This window comes from Agelaius tricolor, unplaced genomic scaffold (assembly GCF_023055355.1).
Source record: "Agelaius tricolor isolate 1412-34295 unplaced genomic scaffold, bAgeTri1.0.p SCAF_9, whole genome shotgun sequence".
In the NCBI taxonomy this organism is placed as follows: Eukaryota; Metazoa; Chordata; class Aves; order Passeriformes; family Icteridae; genus Agelaius; species Agelaius tricolor.
Genome location: NW_027269269.1, coordinates 19,591,789 through 19,608,497, shown reverse-complemented (window position 1 = coordinate 19,608,497; position 16,709 = coordinate 19,591,789). Strand labels below are relative to the sequence as shown.

At 46.3% G+C, this 16,709-nt stretch overlaps 2 protein-coding genes across 2 annotated transcripts; one reads left to right on the top strand and one right to left on the bottom strand.

Annotated features, from left to right (window-relative positions):
* Positions 1–73: 73 nt before the first annotated feature.
* LOC139592765 (cation-dependent mannose-6-phosphate receptor-like) lies at positions 74–2,417 on the bottom strand. Its single transcript, XM_071432984.1, has 4 exons — positions 2,285–2,417; positions 670–840; positions 307–479; positions 74–216 (listed from the first exon to the last, which is right to left on the bottom strand). Exons 2-4 carry the CDS (start codon positions 837–839, stop codon positions 89–91), a joined length of 471 nt encoding a protein of 156 aa, XP_071289085.1. The 5' UTR covers position 840; positions 2,285–2,417; the 3' UTR covers positions 74–88.
* Positions 2,418–6,097: 3,680 nt separating this feature from the next.
* Positions 6,098–15,410, top strand: KLRG1 (killer cell lectin like receptor G1). The gene is made up of 5 exons (XM_071432983.1): positions 6,098–6,215; positions 10,863–10,955; positions 11,637–11,788; positions 13,656–13,759; positions 14,731–15,410. The coding sequence occupies exons 1-5, from the start codon at positions 6,098–6,100 to the stop codon at positions 14,840–14,842; spliced, it is 579 nt and encodes a 192-aa protein (XP_071289084.1). The 3' UTR covers positions 14,843–15,410.
* Positions 15,411–16,709: the final 1,299 nt, after the last annotated feature.

Here is a 16,709-nt window from a genome sequence, read left to right as displayed (position 1 = left end):
GGTGCAGCTGGGCACCAGACACTAGAGGCCAGCTCACTGTCCCCTCAAAACCCCTCTGCCCACAACCAGCCATTGGTCTGGCAGCCCCCTAATGCTCTCTCACCCCAGGTGCCACTCCCCGCTTGCAAGAAATCATTATCACAGCTCGCCTCTTCTCACCACTGCAGTGCCTGCCGTATGAATCACCTCCTTTATAAATCAGCATGATCCAGTCACCTGCCAGGAGAGAAACAATACAGGCTACAGATCCACATCAGGAGGCGAAAGGCAGCTACTGAGTAAGCCAAGTACTGAGTGGAACCGTACTTCCATTGAAGACCTGGGTTTCATTGATTCTTCCGATCACCGTGGTCTTTCCACTATGTTTATCTGTTTGCACCAGGCCACCAAAGTCATGTGAGGTGCTGTTGACCTCCCTGCACACCCTGAAATGGTAGATGTAGTTTTCTGTTTTGCCCTTCTCCACAGTCACGTTAAACCTGCAGCAGGGAAAGACAGAAAAGACAGTCCATTGCATTACAAAGAACACTCAGAGCAGTGGGCACTTCAGACCACGAAGCCCATCAGAGACCTTCCTAAGAGGGGGAGTCCATTCTGCAGCCTGACCCAAATCCTCCCTTCCCCATGGCCCACTGTGCAGCCCCAAAGCCTGCAGGTGTTGTGCTGTACCTCATGTGGCTCAGGGGCTCCAGTTTCTTCAGCAGGGCTCTCTCCATCTGCGACTCACTGCTCTCATCACCAACCACATCACAGCTCCTCTCTTCTGACTGCTCGGCCCCCGCTACAGCCAGGGCCACAAAGACCAGCAGCAAGGCAGAGGTATGGCAAGGTGGTGACATCCTGGACACATGCCACAGAGAACACAGGATTAACTTCAGAAAGGATTAGTTTCAGTCCCCTGCAAACTAACTTCAGGGTCATGGAGTCAATGATTAGCCACTTCCTGAGTCCTGACTGCAAAAAGGAGAAGTTGAAATCTAGAAACAACTCACAGTTCACAGGAGACACTAAATCTGAATCTCCTGGGCAGCAAAAGACAATTCACTGGGCCGATTTGGGGCTCTCTTATGAATTTGCCTTGAGACCACAAGAATCTGTGCTGCTGAGCACATTAATTAGCTGCCAGAGCAGAGTCCAGCAGACTGAATGCTGGAGTAAATTTCAGCCATAATCCACTGTTTGTTATCACATTGCACTGAGAAGCCAGTCAGCAGAAAATTATTTATGAGGCCTCTAATCAATCATCTTCACAGCTCTCGTGTAAAGAGCTCACAGGGAAGAGCCACTGTGATTAGTCAGGCTCTGTTTGTTCAAGTGCCTTAATCTTTATAATGATCTTTTCAGTACTCCTTTAACTGAAAATCTGAAAGACATTAATAATGCTAAACTGCAACTTCACGAAGCAGTTTCTTCCTTCCCTTCCTTCCCAGTTTCCACCAGGGAAGGAGAAAAGCAAGGCATCGTATGCAAGATCCAATCAACAAGGCAGTAATGAAGATAATAACAGTAATAATTAATAATAATAGCAATAATAATAACAACAACAACAATAATAATAATCTATGAGATTTGGCTTTCAGGTTCAGGCTAAAATCACAAATGAAACATTCAATGATGGCACCAGCCAAACAAAGCAGTGCAACAGATCTCCCTCTGCTTCTTGTGCCGCAGATTTTGGTGAAGCTCCATTTGCTGGTGGAAGGCAGGCCCTCCATTAAACAAGCACCTGGCTGCAGGCGGGCACAGAGCCCGTCTGAGTGAACCTAATGATTTCCCCACAGCCCCCGGAGTCCACCGCCACGGCTCACAGCTGCTGAGTGGGGGCTCTGCTCGCCATGGGGCACCGAAAGAAGGCCAGGAACGCAGAAATCACGGAATGGGTACGGCTGGAAGGGACCAAAGTGTGTCACTCGGTCCAACTTCCCTGCTCAACCAGGGTCGTCCTGGAGCACATGGCACAGGACTGTGTCCAGACGGTTCTGGAATATCTCCAGTGAGGGAGACTCCACAGCCTCCACGGGCAATCTGTTCCAGTGCGCGGTCACCGAAATGAGGAAGCCCGTGAGACGAGGGCTCGTGACTGCTCTCTCCTGAGGCCAAGACCAGGACCTGCCCTCAGCTCCGGGCACGGCTTCTCCCGGGAACGTATTGGCTTCGCTGGGAGCGGCCCGGCCGGGCTCCTCCAGCCAGGGGCCGCTGCCCCAGACCCGCCCGGGACGGAGCGCGGCTGCGCCCCGCGGCCTCGCTGTGCCCGCTCCCCACGTCCCCAGGGCCGCGCACCCACCTGCGGCCGCCCCGGGACCAGGCGCCGCCGCCCACAGGGAAGAGAGACCCGCGGCTCAGGCGGATCCCATGCTGGGCGGCGCGGGGACCACAGGTACAGGCGGCACCGGCCTCCTCCGCGTCCCGACCGGCTCCCTCGCCCGCCCCGCCAGCCGGAAGCCGGGAAGAGCGTGGCGGAACTGGAGCCCGGCACCAATGGGAACACGGGAGCGGCGGGGATCGCCCGCCCAGGAGCGCTGGGAACGAATGAAGCGCGGCGGGGTAAAGGCGGGCAGGGCCGGGGGCTCACCGGGGCACGCCCACTTCCTCTCCCTCAGCCAATGGGCGGTGAGCCTCAGCGCGAGGGCCCCGCCCCCGCTCGCCTCTCTGCCAATGAACGACGAGGGCGGGCAGAGAGGAGGAGCCCTCACAGCGCGGAGCTAGCCGGGCTGGCTATGCCGAGGCGGCCGGGAACAGCGGGGAACAGCCCCTCGGGACGGGGACGGGGACGGGGACGGGGACTGGGACGGGGACGGGGACGGGGATGTGAATGTGGATGGGGATGGGGATCGGGATCGGGACCGGGATCGCCGGGCTCCCGGCTGCACATCAACTCACCCAAGTGCTTTGTGACTGTCCCTCGCTGGCGTCGCGCTCTCCCCTCTCCTGTGCCCCGCGCAGGTTCGGAGCAGCCGCGGGCAGGCGGCCGCATCGGCAGGGATGAAAGGCTTCTGGGCATCGCCCTTCCCTCGCTCCCGCTGCCGGAGCAGTCCCTCTGTCGCTGGGCTTTGCCATCCCCACCCACCAGGTGCCTCCAGAGTGACTTGTGTTGCAGGAGCGGGGTGTCTCGACCGCTTCACAAAACTGCTTTGTGGCCTCGATCCTTCTGATTTTGGCCCCACTTTGTGTCTCTGGTGGATTCTCTCCATGTTTTGTTATACTTTGGAATAAAGGTGCCTCCCCCAACTCCCCCCTGCAGGTTTTGCCACTGTAAGAGAAATCCCAGGTCCAGCACACAAGGTTAGTGTGCTTGAGCATCTTGGATGACATTAATAATACCTATAAATGTGAGATGTGAGACTGGCCTGTTCAAAGGACATCTCTCTCCTTATGATGTGTTCCCAGAGCACATCCACTTTCCAGGAGTCTGTTACTGGAAGGGACAGATGTTCTTTGCCGGAGTTCTGAGGCTTTTGCATCCTCTAGTTAAGAAAGAAATGCTGCAGTCAGTGAATGTACCAACATGCTGGAAAAGGTACCTGTCAGAGAAATTTGGAAGGTTTCCCCTTTGGTATACTGCTTCAGCAGTGAAGAGCTAGGGAAGAAGTGCTGCTGGCTCCTGGAAAACGGATCAGTTTAGTCCTGTGACTCCATAGTGACAGTATGGCACAGCTGCAGAAGTCAGATTTATTTATTCACACATAATAACTGAGAGTTGCCTTCACACCTTCTACAGTGTGATCCCTCCCACTCTACTTCCTGTCCTGCTGATATTAGAAAATAAAAGGTAAACCATGTTAAAACAGAGTTCTTAATTGTTTCCACCAGATTTCACTTCTCCAGTTCTTCACAAAAAGTGCTGTCTTTGTAATCGCTCTGGGCCAGCAGGCAGCCTGGGCACTTAAAAAGTGACAAAGCTGGCAGGAGCTGGGTGAAACACCTTTATTCCAAAGTATGAGAGAACATGGACATACTGGAGAGAATCTACCAAAAAAACCCACAAAGTCAGATCTGGACACTTTTAAGCTGTGTCTGAATCCTGTTAGTTACTTTTCAGCTATACAGACTGTATTCCCAGCTAAACTCCCTTACGAGTATAGCAACTTCTCTGAGCTTGAGAGCTCTCTTTAGACTTTTCTATTATTGATTTGAAGCATTTAGGAGAGATCTTCTGCCTCTCATCTTGCTCTGCTGTCTTATGCCTTCCCAATCCTTTCAAGCACACACTCCCTGTCTTGCTGTCCACAGGACCTACCAAGGATTGGAAGGAACCTTGTGGGTGCAATATGCCACCCTTAGAGGCAAGTGAAGAAATATTTGCAGAAATATCCAATCCCTTCCCCAACATGTGCATCGTAACAAATTGGCCACTCTGTGTCAGGTAAGCATCCTCCCGTGGAACCATTTCTTGAATTTAGAACATGTCACCAGAAGGGGGAACAATAATCCCTGTTGGAGGTAGCAGTAATCCCAACTCCTTTGTTGAGCATGCCCAAACAATTATTGGAAATTACCTGTGGTGTACTGTGCTGAAGAAGAACAGCCTGAGTCTGACCAATATCCCCATTCTGAGCAGGAAATGGAAGGGCTCGGAAATTTAATTTAATCCAGAACATGGATTAAAACAAAAACCAGCCAACCATGCAGCTAAGAGATTTCTCGGGGTGCTGGAAACATCTGTACTCCCCACCACAGAGTCACAGAATCTTTTAGGATGGAAAAGACCCTGGAGATCATTGAGTTCAACCATTAACCTGACCCTGACAAGCCCAGCACTAAGCCATGTCCCTAAGCTCCACATCTGCATATTTTTAAAATACTTTCAGGGATGGTGACTCAACCACTTCCCTGTGCAGCCTGTCCCAGTGCTTGATATCCTTTTTGGTGAAGGAAATTTTGCCAGTATCCAATCTAAACCTTCTCTGGCACAACTTGAACTCTTCTCATCAATGGTCAATACTTCAAAAGAAAAGTAGCCTTTCCTGTTGTTGCTGACCACAGAATCACTAAATGGTTGAGTTGGGAAGGGACCTTTCAAGGTCATCTGGTCCCACCCCCGGCTCAGGCCAGGCCACCTACAACCTGGTCCACCTACAACCCTGGATTGTGTCCAGGCCACTCTCCATTGAGGGACACACCACAACCTCTCTGGCTAACCTATGTCAGTTTTCAGCCACCCTCAGAGTAAAAAAGTGTTTCCTGATGTTTAGAGGCAACACCTTCTGTCTTTCAGTTTGTGCTCATGGCCTCTTGTCCTGTCACTGGGCACCACTGAAGAGTTTCACTCTTCTTGTACCCTCCCTTCAGTTATTTATATACATTAATTGGGTCCTAAACAAGAAGTCTTTTCTCCAGGCCAAACAGTACCAGAGCTCTCAGTCTTTCCTCCCAGGACAGAAGGAGTCTGGTCCCTTTATCCTCTTTGTGCCCCTTTGGTAGATTCTCCTCAGTATGTCCCTGTCTCCCTTGTACTGATGCTGTTGAGATGTTGACTTGGAGGGACTTGAGAAATGCCAGCTCTCAGTGCCTGCCTTGTGTCTCAAGCACAGTCACACCGGTATTGGGTATAGACAGAGTTCCCAGTTTGAAGTGGAACTGTCCAAAGCTCACAAGGCTTCCTTTTCAAACCTGTGCTGTCCATCTCTACTTCCTGTCTGACAGCAGTTGGGCTGCCAGTTTGCCATAGCCCTTGCTTATCCCACTTTTCACCTCGTACTCTCACTATTCACCTTTTTTGCCTTGTGCTGTCACCATCCTGCTGCTTCTGCCCTGAAGGGAGTTCCTCAGAGCAGCACAAATCCTCCCAATTCCTGCATGGGGGTAACCATACCCTCTTGCATCGGCAACAAGTAGAGTACCCCTGAACTTTGTGATTATTCACCTTTTCCATTAGCAGCTGTTCTTGAGACATCCTTCATCAGGTTAGAAAATGAAAGCTGCTGCAGTTCCACTGCTCTCCATTCCGTGGTAAATTTGGTTATCTTAGCAGCTGGAGATGGAGGTAGCAGCTTCATATTTCTTGTCTTCTGAATATAGCCTCGGGCTTCCTGTTTCACAGCCCTGTTGTTCAACAGCCTGATCGAAACATCCTTTTGTGCACACTCCTTGCTTTGTCATGGAGGCAAGCAGATCAGAAATTTCTGCAGCTGATGAGAGCGAGGAAGTAACGTATACTTCTGTCAGATTCTCTCAGACTCCTCCTCCAAGGGCCAAAGCTCCACAGGAGAAAAGAGGTGAGGAAAGATGGATCAGGTAGGTCAACCAAAGATTTTGCTTTGAGTGAAAGCAAGATTTAACAGAAACACTCTGAACTGGAAACTGATTCTGAGTGCCAGCTTAGAGAGCTGTTGCTTTGGTTCAAAAATTACTGTGGATATAATATTTTGATGTGATTAAAGCTGACGAGTTAGAGACCCAGCATTTTTACCCTCCCTCTCACCGACCTCCTTCAGTGTCTACTCCTGGGCATTCAACCCAGGCATCCTTTTCTTCAAAACTGGTTTAAAGTTGTCTGCTTGTCAGCAGCAAGAGGTTGTGAGCAATAGTTCTTTGAAGGGAAGTTAAGATGCGAATACAGATAAATTAGAGGCACATGCTAATCAGAGATCAGAGACAGAGAAAACATATGAGATCATCCAGCCTCTCTCCTGTGGGGCTATGCAGGATTCTTTTGTGATTTTTTGCTGTTTTCTGTGTTCTAGTGTTACATACCTCCCAGTGAGCAAATTTTCAGCTTTTGCTGTGAAACAGTTCTTCAGAGCACTTTACTATCTGGAAAATTTTCTTAGTGCTTTCCTTAAATTTTTACTTTCCTTATTTCGTTTCCATTACCCCTGATTAGACCTGCAGATGTCACACCAAACAATTCCTCTGGCAGCTTAGTGTAGGAATACCACCTTCAAAGGGTCAAACTTTGCATTGGTGATCCTTCTTTGTAAGTATTTCCTTCATGCAAAATGGTGGAGGGGTTGGAACTAGATGAGCTTTAGGGTCCTTTCCAGCTCAGATAATTCTATGATTCTATGAAGGCCGGTGAGCTTTAGATGAGTTCTGTTGTGTTGGCTGCAGCACTAATGGTTGACTTTAAATTTTCAGAGGTGTTACAGCAAAGGGATACTCACTGTGGGATACAAGATTTCTATACCCTGATCAGAATAATTTTGTATACCTAAGGTGTTTACTGCTGCCTGGTCACTTGTTTCACTATGGAAACAAAACCAGCACAGAAACTCCCCAGTTCCTATCTGGTACTCACACTCCATCTGTTTGGAGGGCAGTCTTGCTTTTGCATATGTTTTCACCAGAAATTATGTTTTCTGTTGCATCAGGAAACACAGTAACATCCTTTCATTCCCTGCCATTCCTGTTCACCCCCACCCTGTTGAAAGGGGATTAACCAATGCCCTCTTTAGATGTTTGCATTTTTCTTTTTAACATCTCTCCACATTCTTTTATGGAACCTCATCTTCTTGAGCTATGGTCAGACAACCGAAAATAAGGAAGCTGATACTTGAACACTTGAACACTTCTTGTGCATATTATTTGATTATTTCTCAGCTTTCTTCAGCATGAAAAGATCCCTAAGGATCTCACTTTAAGTACCTTTCTTTTGAAGGTCTTTATGTTCAACTCTGTTCCTGCCTCCATCACTTCTGAGAGATGTGCTCTCAGGTATTTTTCCCTTGCTGACTTTGCAGGCACAGTATCACACATGTGTAGATCAGTCCTCTGGTCAAACCAACAAATTTTGGTGCTTATAGACTCTTCAAAAATGAAGAGTTTCCCTGGTTGTTTCTTCTCTTTGGCTTCCAGAGAGCCTTAGATATGCTGCACTACCAGAATGTCAGTAGAGCAGTCAGCCTGTGTAGTGTGCTTGTAGTAACAGCAATAACCAGGTCTGTGCCATAGCCAGGAACAGAATCCTAGTGTCTCAAATTCTCCTCCTTGGCTGTAGGTAGTCATGCTGCTCCCATACTGAGGTAGGCAGGAGCTGAGGGGAGCTATTTGAGACAGTGCCATGATATTCTTCAGATTGTCCTGATGAGTTGAATTATAAAATGCTAACAGCTTTCAGTTTTTGAACTAAATCTGGACTCACAAACCTAAAAATATTGGGTCATGTTGCTTGCAAATGAATGGAGAGTATCAGAGTCATTTCTCCAGAACACTGAGAGACTTGTTGGGGTGTTTTGTGAAGAGAAAGTGATAACATAGGATATTTACATTAAATGTCCACCAATCCACTTACCCTCTTCGACAGACTCTTCCACAGTTCATCAGACAACTACATGAAAATATTTCTGGATGCTCCATTCAGATTTCCCTCTGGTTTCAAACTTATCTTAGGTACTTCTCCCATCCACCCCTACAAGAGCTTCACATGTAGTTCGGGGGCTGAGGATCAAACAGAAACCATTGAACCTGTTTTAAAAAGTGTGAACTGCAGGGACTCCTGATTTGTGAAATACTTTATTGCACTTCTCTAGATTGATCTCTGCAGTTCGAGTGCAGCTTAAATTCACCTCAAACACTTCCTGTTTTCCCACTTCTCTTTGTTTTGTTTTTTTTTTTTATTCCTTCCGAAATTATCTAATGCTACATTTTTTTCATTTTTATGAACTTTAGTGACTCTCCCACTGCTGGGCTTGTGGAGGTGCCCTGGGATTTTGTTTTGATGATGAATCATTCCCTTTTTTCTGCAGTTGGTTTGAAACAATAGAGAGTGAACTGCTCTGTTCATTGCCAGGTGATGATATTTAAGGATTAACTGTTTCAAAGACTGCCATCCCGGTTGCCTTGTCTTGGCAGTTTTCCCTAAAATCTAAGAGTGATCAGAAGGATGCAGGAGACAGCTTCTTTGGAGAGGCAAGAGAGGACAGAAAACAAAAGTACAGATGTGATCTCAGAACAAGGAGTTATATTTCATCAGATGTTTATCCACTTTTGCCAAGTTTTCAGTTGTAATCTGCCGAGAAAAATCTCCACCCTACCCCTTAACCTTGGGCTGATTTAATTCTCTTGAGGCCTAATCTGATGACAAAACCCAAGCTGCCAGGGATACAAACAAGAGGAATAGAGAGCAGCGTCAAGTTTAAGTTCCAGACCCAGTCCAAGTTCTTCAGTTCTCCCGCTGTCCCTTTGTGTGAAGCCGAGGAGTAGGTTGTAACTGAAAAGTCTTTCTGTATTTTGTCTCTGAAAATGTTATGTAATGATGATTTTAAAAAAATAAGAAATGATACTATTTTAAAATTATGTTTGGGAGAGCTAGAAGATCCTACAAGCTTCAGGAAATGTGAGAAAGCCTCTATCTTAGAAAAGATCTTTATAGCAGAAGAATGATGCTTACAACAACGCTCCCTCATGATCTCCCTTGTTATCTTAGAAACTTCTTCTAGGTAAAACCACAGGCCTAAGTGTATCTCTATAGGTGAGAAACTGGCCTTAATAAGTGAGCCTGCAAACTGCTCAAGATCAAAATAAATTGATTTTTATTAATTTACTGATCTGGTCTACTTTCTGTGTTTGGACAAAGCTTCCAATGTGTAAAGAATGTGTTCTTGTTTTTAAGTGGAGTCCCTTCACCTTCTGTTTTAGCACTGGCTTTCTTTGTTTTTCTCACAATATTCTTCATACGTGATCTGCATTTGTTTTCAACCTCCCCCAAGAGATCAAATGTGTTTCTTTGTGTCTTGTGGCATCATGAAGAGAGAAGCATCTCAAATTTCATGAGGTCCATGGGGATTTTGTTGCTAGATTTTGTTGGTAGAAGGCTCTGGAACATCACAAGATCAGGATGTGGTACATAAGTTAGCTGCATATTTTCTGCTTCTTAAAAAGTGCTGTTGTCTGTGCAGCTGCTGTACTGAGATTAATAAAAAAAGCAAAACAAACTCCCCTGGAGTTCACCCGTACCAGTAAGTGTCATCCTCTCTTCTGTCTGGGAGAGAAGAGATTTTAGTGCTGAAATTTCAAATATTTTATGCAAACTGAATGCCTCTCAGGTCAAACACAGCTCCAGGAGATGGCAGTGGAAAAGCAGCATGTAGCCTGGAGGTGAACACGTTGTGCTGTACATAAGCAGACCTCTACAGGCCAGTTCTGACCCGCCCTTTGAAAGCAAGCTGTGCTGGGCTACAGTGGAAGTTGCCCCAAGGACTCACCCTCTGCCACTGGCAGCTAGCGAACAGCAAACAGTGGTGGTGAAAGTGTGAAGGGGGAGATGTCCCAAGGTCTTCAAGGCTGGCTCACCCATGCTGCCACCCCACCATGGATGATGAAAATGTAGAACTGCCTTGGGAGTATCCTGGGAAGATGTAACATGTCCATGTGTCTAAGCCTGTTAGCAGGATGCTGAGATTAAACCTGTTGCTCTTGCTGGGAGAGCTGGGGGAAAGATCTTTGGATTTCTTTTTACATGTAAGCTGGAACATGGTGGCTGTAGCAATGCAGCTCTCTGGTTTCCACCCCAAGCTTCAATGCTGAGGCAGGAGTGGATTTGTTGAGAGGCTCCTGCCAGCACAAGGTGTCACATAGTGCCTAGGTGGCTCCAGCTAACTTGTGGTAGGTGCTTCCTCTGCTGGGGTCAGCCACCACAGAGGCTGGACCAGCAGGCTCTGTGGCCAGGCAGAGGTAGAGCTATAGCTGATGTAGAGAAAGGCACCCCCTGGGAAGTTCAGACAGGAACTGGTGGCCCCAAACCCAGCTGAAATGTGACCCTGGGCTGATGGGGAGGCCCCAGTTTGGCTGGGCAGGGACAGTGATGTCTATCATGTGCAGAGTGTATACAGATACGATGCTTGTAGAAATGCCCAGGACTATGTAAAACCACAGTCAGTTTTCATGTGGCTTCTGTTCACTATGGTTTCTTTTCTCTTTTACAGCTCCCCGTTTGTGGTCAGCAGTTCTGAAGGGCTTGGCCATAGGCTTTGGCACACTGAGCATCTCCCTGGCAATTGCTTTGATTTGGAAGATGAGTAAGTGCACAAAGGGCTGCTGAGCATGAGCAACCAACAGCAAGGGAGCAGCGACGCATCTAACCACAGAAACTCCATTGTATGGAGTTAAAACCAGAAGCTCTTCTAGGTTTCTACCAGCCTTATGTACCCACTGCCTATCCAGAATATTTTGAAGAATAGATTCCTCATGCAGACTCCAGGAAACCCATTTCAGATCCTGTGGCAAAGAACAGTTAAATATATTGAAAAGTCTTTGTAGACTTGCCTGGTAAATGTAGTGGTAAACTGTAGAACAAATAGGTCTGTAATATATTTGCAGGCATGCAGATGGTGCTAGGCTATGTGGAGGAGCTTCCTGTTAGTTGCTTAAAATCCATCCACCCAAGGTAGGACGTGATCACACCATCCCCACAGCGTGTGATCTGTTTTCAGATAGCCAGCTGGGTATTATTGGGTATCTGAGAGGTTTAGTGGAAATCTGGGGGTGGGGTGGGTGTGTGCATGCTTGCCACCAGCATCAGAGAACATGTGACTATTGTAAGATTTTGAAATTACACTATTATTTTCAGAATCTTGTCCTGACTTGAGTTTTCTACATTTCAGCTATTCAAATGAGTTGTTTCTCTGTAGGTCCTTGCTGACAAGTGTTTCTGTTGGTTAATGGTAGAGAAGAGTATGAGTATTTTGACTTCTTTACAGGTGACTGCCACCCACACTGCCCTCAAGAGTGGGTGGCCTACAGAGGGAACTGCTACTCCTTCTCCGCAGAGAAGAAGGACTGGAATTCCAGCCAGGAATCCTGCAGGGCACAGGGAGCTCACCTCCTGGTGATCAATGATACCTTGGAGATGGTAATGGTTTTCTTTGGCTTTAAGGATCTCCCATTTCCTAGCAGATACCCAAGTGACTGGCATACAAGCAGTGCTGTCACTTCAGCAATATTTTGGTTTTAAAGTAGAGGAGGGCTTTGTGACTGTGGTGTTACACATCACTAAGTTTGCAGGAAGCAGAGAAGCAAAGGGGAGAATGGAGAGATGAGGGTCACTGTCAGGTACTCAGAATACCCTATGACGGATGGTAGGAGACAGCCTTCTCCACTTTCCTCTCCACCTCCTCTGCTATTCCCAATAAGACTGATATGAATGATTACAGTGGCACTGAGCAGTCATTGTATTTGTTGCCTACAAACTGATATGTCCCTCCTCTCAAGGAGTACTTCCTTTGCAAAAGCAATACTTCTCCTCCCTGTGAGTGCTCCGGCTCCTCCTGCTCAGTGACCCATGCCATTCCCGGGGTTCATGCTTAGATATTTCTTTCTCAGTCTCTTTTCAATGCTTACTTCCTCCCTCTGCCGAAATACCTCAGCTGTGCTGGTGAAATAAGGAATCATGTGTTCCACTGCAGGTGCTCTCTGGGGGCAGGGGCATGTATTGTCCCTAGAGAAAGGGGTAGTGCTGATTACCGGGGCGCTGAGGCACATCTGCTTAAGTAGAGCAGAAACCTTGCTGAGGTTTTGCTCAAGCCAGGGCTTATTAGCTCAGGTCCAATGAACGTGGACAGCTTCCAGGTCGTGGACAGAAGTTGCATTGTGTGATGTTCTCTGGAGGATTACAAAGCCAGGTCTCTGCTTGATTGGGAGTATGTACCAGGCTCTCAGATTTGCTTAGACAAATCCTGTATCCTTGAGAAATAGACATCTTCCCCAGATTACCCATTTCTTTGGCATGAAGAAAGCCTTCCTGCTCCTGCTGCTTTCTTACCACCATCTCAGCTAGGTTACCCATTATCCTGCTCAGGGATAGGGTTAGGATTTAGACTCACCCATCTAAACAAGACTTTTCTAGTTATCCATGTCTTGTACTTCAAAGGCTGTGATTGCTCTACCTCCAAGTGCTAGGGAACTGCAGTCATTTCCAAACAACCAGCAACACTCCAGTGATTCCTCAAGCTACTCCTATTCCCACAACTTTACCAAGCCAGCTTTGTTAATGCTTCTCTCTGAAGATGTCTTCTCTGAAGCTTTGTTTATGGCAGCAGGAGATAAGGATGGAGCCCAGCCATATCTCTGAAAGGTTGCTGTTCTTTGGTTGCAAAGGTGGACAAGACAAACTTACGTTTCCTTGCTTTGTCTTTTTTATGGGGAGGAGGGTTGGGGATGGGGAATTTACTTCAGGGCTGAATTTCTGTCGCAGGCTTCACCTTTTAACAATAATCAGAGATTAAAAGTTAGCTGAAAGGAAATGAACATTGAAAACATAGGAGGAAAATGTATGAAATACAAAGAGCTTTCATACCGGGCTTGTTACACATATCTGTGCAGTCGGTGCCTGCACTTCCTGCCCTATCCTGCCCTGATTTTACCTTTAATTGTTAATACTGCATATTAGCTTGCTAGTTAGCTGTATAGTAGGGTGTTAATATTAATATTAATAGCATACCTTCCTACATAAAGCTCTGTGCAGGAAATTCCAGGAGACTGGGGTGAAGTTCATAGAACCATATAATCACAGAATATGCAGAGTAGGAAGGGACCCATCAGGATCATCGAGTCTGACTCTTGGCCCTGTCATTAGAAGGTGTGGGGAAGCAGAATTGTTAGTCACTTAAGGAACAGTGAGGTGAGGGGATGTATCTTGCTCTCTGTTCCCTCTACTTTTCCTTACCTCCATTTTCAAGCTGGCTTTCATTAGTCACTTTGTAATTCATCATCATTTCTAGGATCTGTTCAAGCGTATTCAAGCAGAATGTTTCTGGATTGGACTGAGGAACAGTACAAGATCTGGATGGATTTGGGAGGATGGCTCTATATTAAGTGATGCCAGGTGAGTTTCATTCTGTTTTAAAAACAATAGTGCTTATTCAGATTGCCTGGTGTTCCAGAACACCCAGAGTTCCTCCTCCAGATGTCAGGAGCTTTCTTCCTGGGCAGATTTTCTTCTTGCTGTCACCTGTACTGCACCAAGCTCAATAGTGTTTACTTTTCACTGCCCTGCACCTTGTAAAGGCATGTACCTGTGAAAAGCAGGTCAAGTATTAGTATCTCACTCTGCTTCCCTCCAGCTGCTCAGACCAGGGACTTTATTTACCTGCACCAGCACACAGATGCTTGGTCAGAAAGACATATGGCTTTACTGGGTTTAGCCACCTTGCACCCATTCTGTAGAATGCTGGTGTCACTGGGTGCAAGAACCCAGCCCTTTCCTGTTCTACTGGTGCCAACCTAAGTCAGAACTTTAATTTTAGCTCAGTCTTTATTTGGACAAAAGTCAGTGTTTTCCATGAGGGAAAACATTTTTTTATCTGGTGACTTTGCCTGGCCCTTTCCTTTTTATGGCAGTTAAGGGAATGAGTTAGTTTCTAAAGCCTCTCCAGCAAGCAAAACTTGCCCAAGATCTCACTGTCAACAGGTCAGTACTCTGAGCACTTGGCTTAGTTCCCTGATTAAATCCAGCTTTCTGTTCCTACGAACTCCTTGAAGGCAGTGATCATTCCATGAGACTTTCATTCAAATACCACTGCCACTCACATACTGGTGGCTATAACTGCCACTACAGGGAATTTTGTCTGAGTTTGGGTCTGATTTGTGTTCTGTGATGGCAAAATTACTTAGCTGTGGCAGGTAGATAGGTTCTTTGATGTACATTTTATTTTCCAACAGCTGCCTTTTGGAGGTCAGGTTGTTTCTATTCCTCTGGGCTATACCCTTCAAAATCAGATGTTTTTAATTTCTTGTCTCCAGGAGACAATCTCAGTATTTTCTTTCATTCTCACTACTATTCCATGTCTCTTGCAGGGTCTACTCTAACAGCCCTGTGCAAAGTTGTGCTGTCCTGATGAAAGATCGGTTTCATGCCTCCAGCTGTGAAGTTCCTGCTCAGTGGATCTGTGAGAAAACACTTAGATAAATCCCACGTGCTTTTTCATCTCACAATGACCCCATCAGTGGTATGAGGTGATCATTGCCCTGCAAACTGAAGCTTCATACAAGAGCAAGGGCTACCTTTTCCATACCCTCACTAAAGTGTTTTACAAGAACAGGTTTGTTGTCCATAAGGGTGAGTTAATCTCAGAAATAGATTTATTCTCAGTCCACAAGTGTTGGATTACTGCTCTTTGTGACCACATGAGACCTGGGACATATTCCCTGGCCTACTCTTTCCCTTATTTATCCTATAAAGGCAAATAAAAGCTTTGTCACAACAGGTGTCTTCAGACCTCTGAGGGGGACCTAGTAATTTTCCCTCACTTCTAAGTATCAGATTTCATTTCCATTCCCTGCAACTCCATTGTCTGATATCAGATGGACCAGGAAAGGAGGCCTGCTGTTCATTGACAGAAACATATAAACATATTTCTTCTAGTGGCAGCTTCTCCTTTTGCATGCCAGCGGTATGAGTGGGAGAGAAGAGGGTGAAATGAAACTGCAGCTTCTGTAAATCCAGCAGTGAAAATAAATCTCGGACTGCACTGAAATAAAAGTGTGTACCTGTGCTACTTCTTCTCCCTGTTGGAAGGAATTAGGCAGGTTCAAGCAAGCTAGTCAAGAAACTGGACTTCTGGAGTCAAAGGGGTACAGCTAATTCTGTGTAATTATTTAATCCACCAGGAATCTGTTTTCCTCCCCACGTGTGTGTTTTCATACTGCAGATAGAGGAAGCAGTGGTCAAACCCTTAATGCAATGATCCTTCAGTTCAAATAGAGCAGAGACAGGCTCAGAGTTTGAATGCCATAAACCCACAGTGAATATTTGGGAACACTGTCTTCAGTTCTGGGCTGCTCAGTACAAGAGAGACATGGCCATACTGACTGGAGAGTCCAACACAGGGCCACATATTTGACAAAAGGACTGGAGCATCTCCCCTCTGTGGAGAGGCTGAAACAACTGGAATGGTTTATTCTAAAGCAGAGAAAGCTGAGGAGAGATCTTATTCCTACAATCATAGGAGCACAATAACCCGCTTTAACATTTCAATTCAGATTACATGTATTTGCTTCATATTTTTATTAAAATTTCAGGAAATCCTTGCCAGTGGCATTATCTTCCACCTGCTTAACAGGATGCTACACATGAAGGTATCAAGGTGGATAAAGACAAAATTACGGATCTTAGCACACTTAGCTAAGTGGATGTCTACTGAGCCTCATATAGAGTTCACTGAGATGAGGGTGTCAGGTGAGAATGTGTTACAGCAAGGAGGAGTCTGCTTTTTCATAACCAACAGCCAGACTTGGGGGAACTGCAGTGTATTAGGAAGTCAAAACTTTAGAATTTTCATCTTGGGTTGTCTGAGTTACTTTGGGTGAGTCATTTTATCTGTGCCAGAGTCCATTCAAATACCAAAAGATAGTTGTTTCTGACTTCTGGAAAGTTGCCAGACACTATGAAATAATGCTGAACACTTAGCTTGCTTTGTCAAAATGGTGGTGGCATCTGTAGAAGGGCACCTATCAGTTACCTTACCAGAGAATACCACTGAAGAAACAGCTTCTCATATTATCATATGTAGGTGAGATGAGAATGTCTCTGAGCTTGCCTACTTTACCTTGCCTGAATGGATTGAAAACATTTCTCTTCAGTTTTTAGCTACAGAGCACATTTTTGACCAAGGTCCTAATGATCAGGAGCAGGCTTAGGAGCTGTGAGAGCTGTTTGGCTGTTTGACAAAAAGGGTAGATCTCTATAGAGATCCTTCTGCCATGTGCAGTTTTGCATCTTGTCCTGTCGGGTTGATGTTCCATCAGTCCAGCTCCTGACCTTTACCACTGTAAAT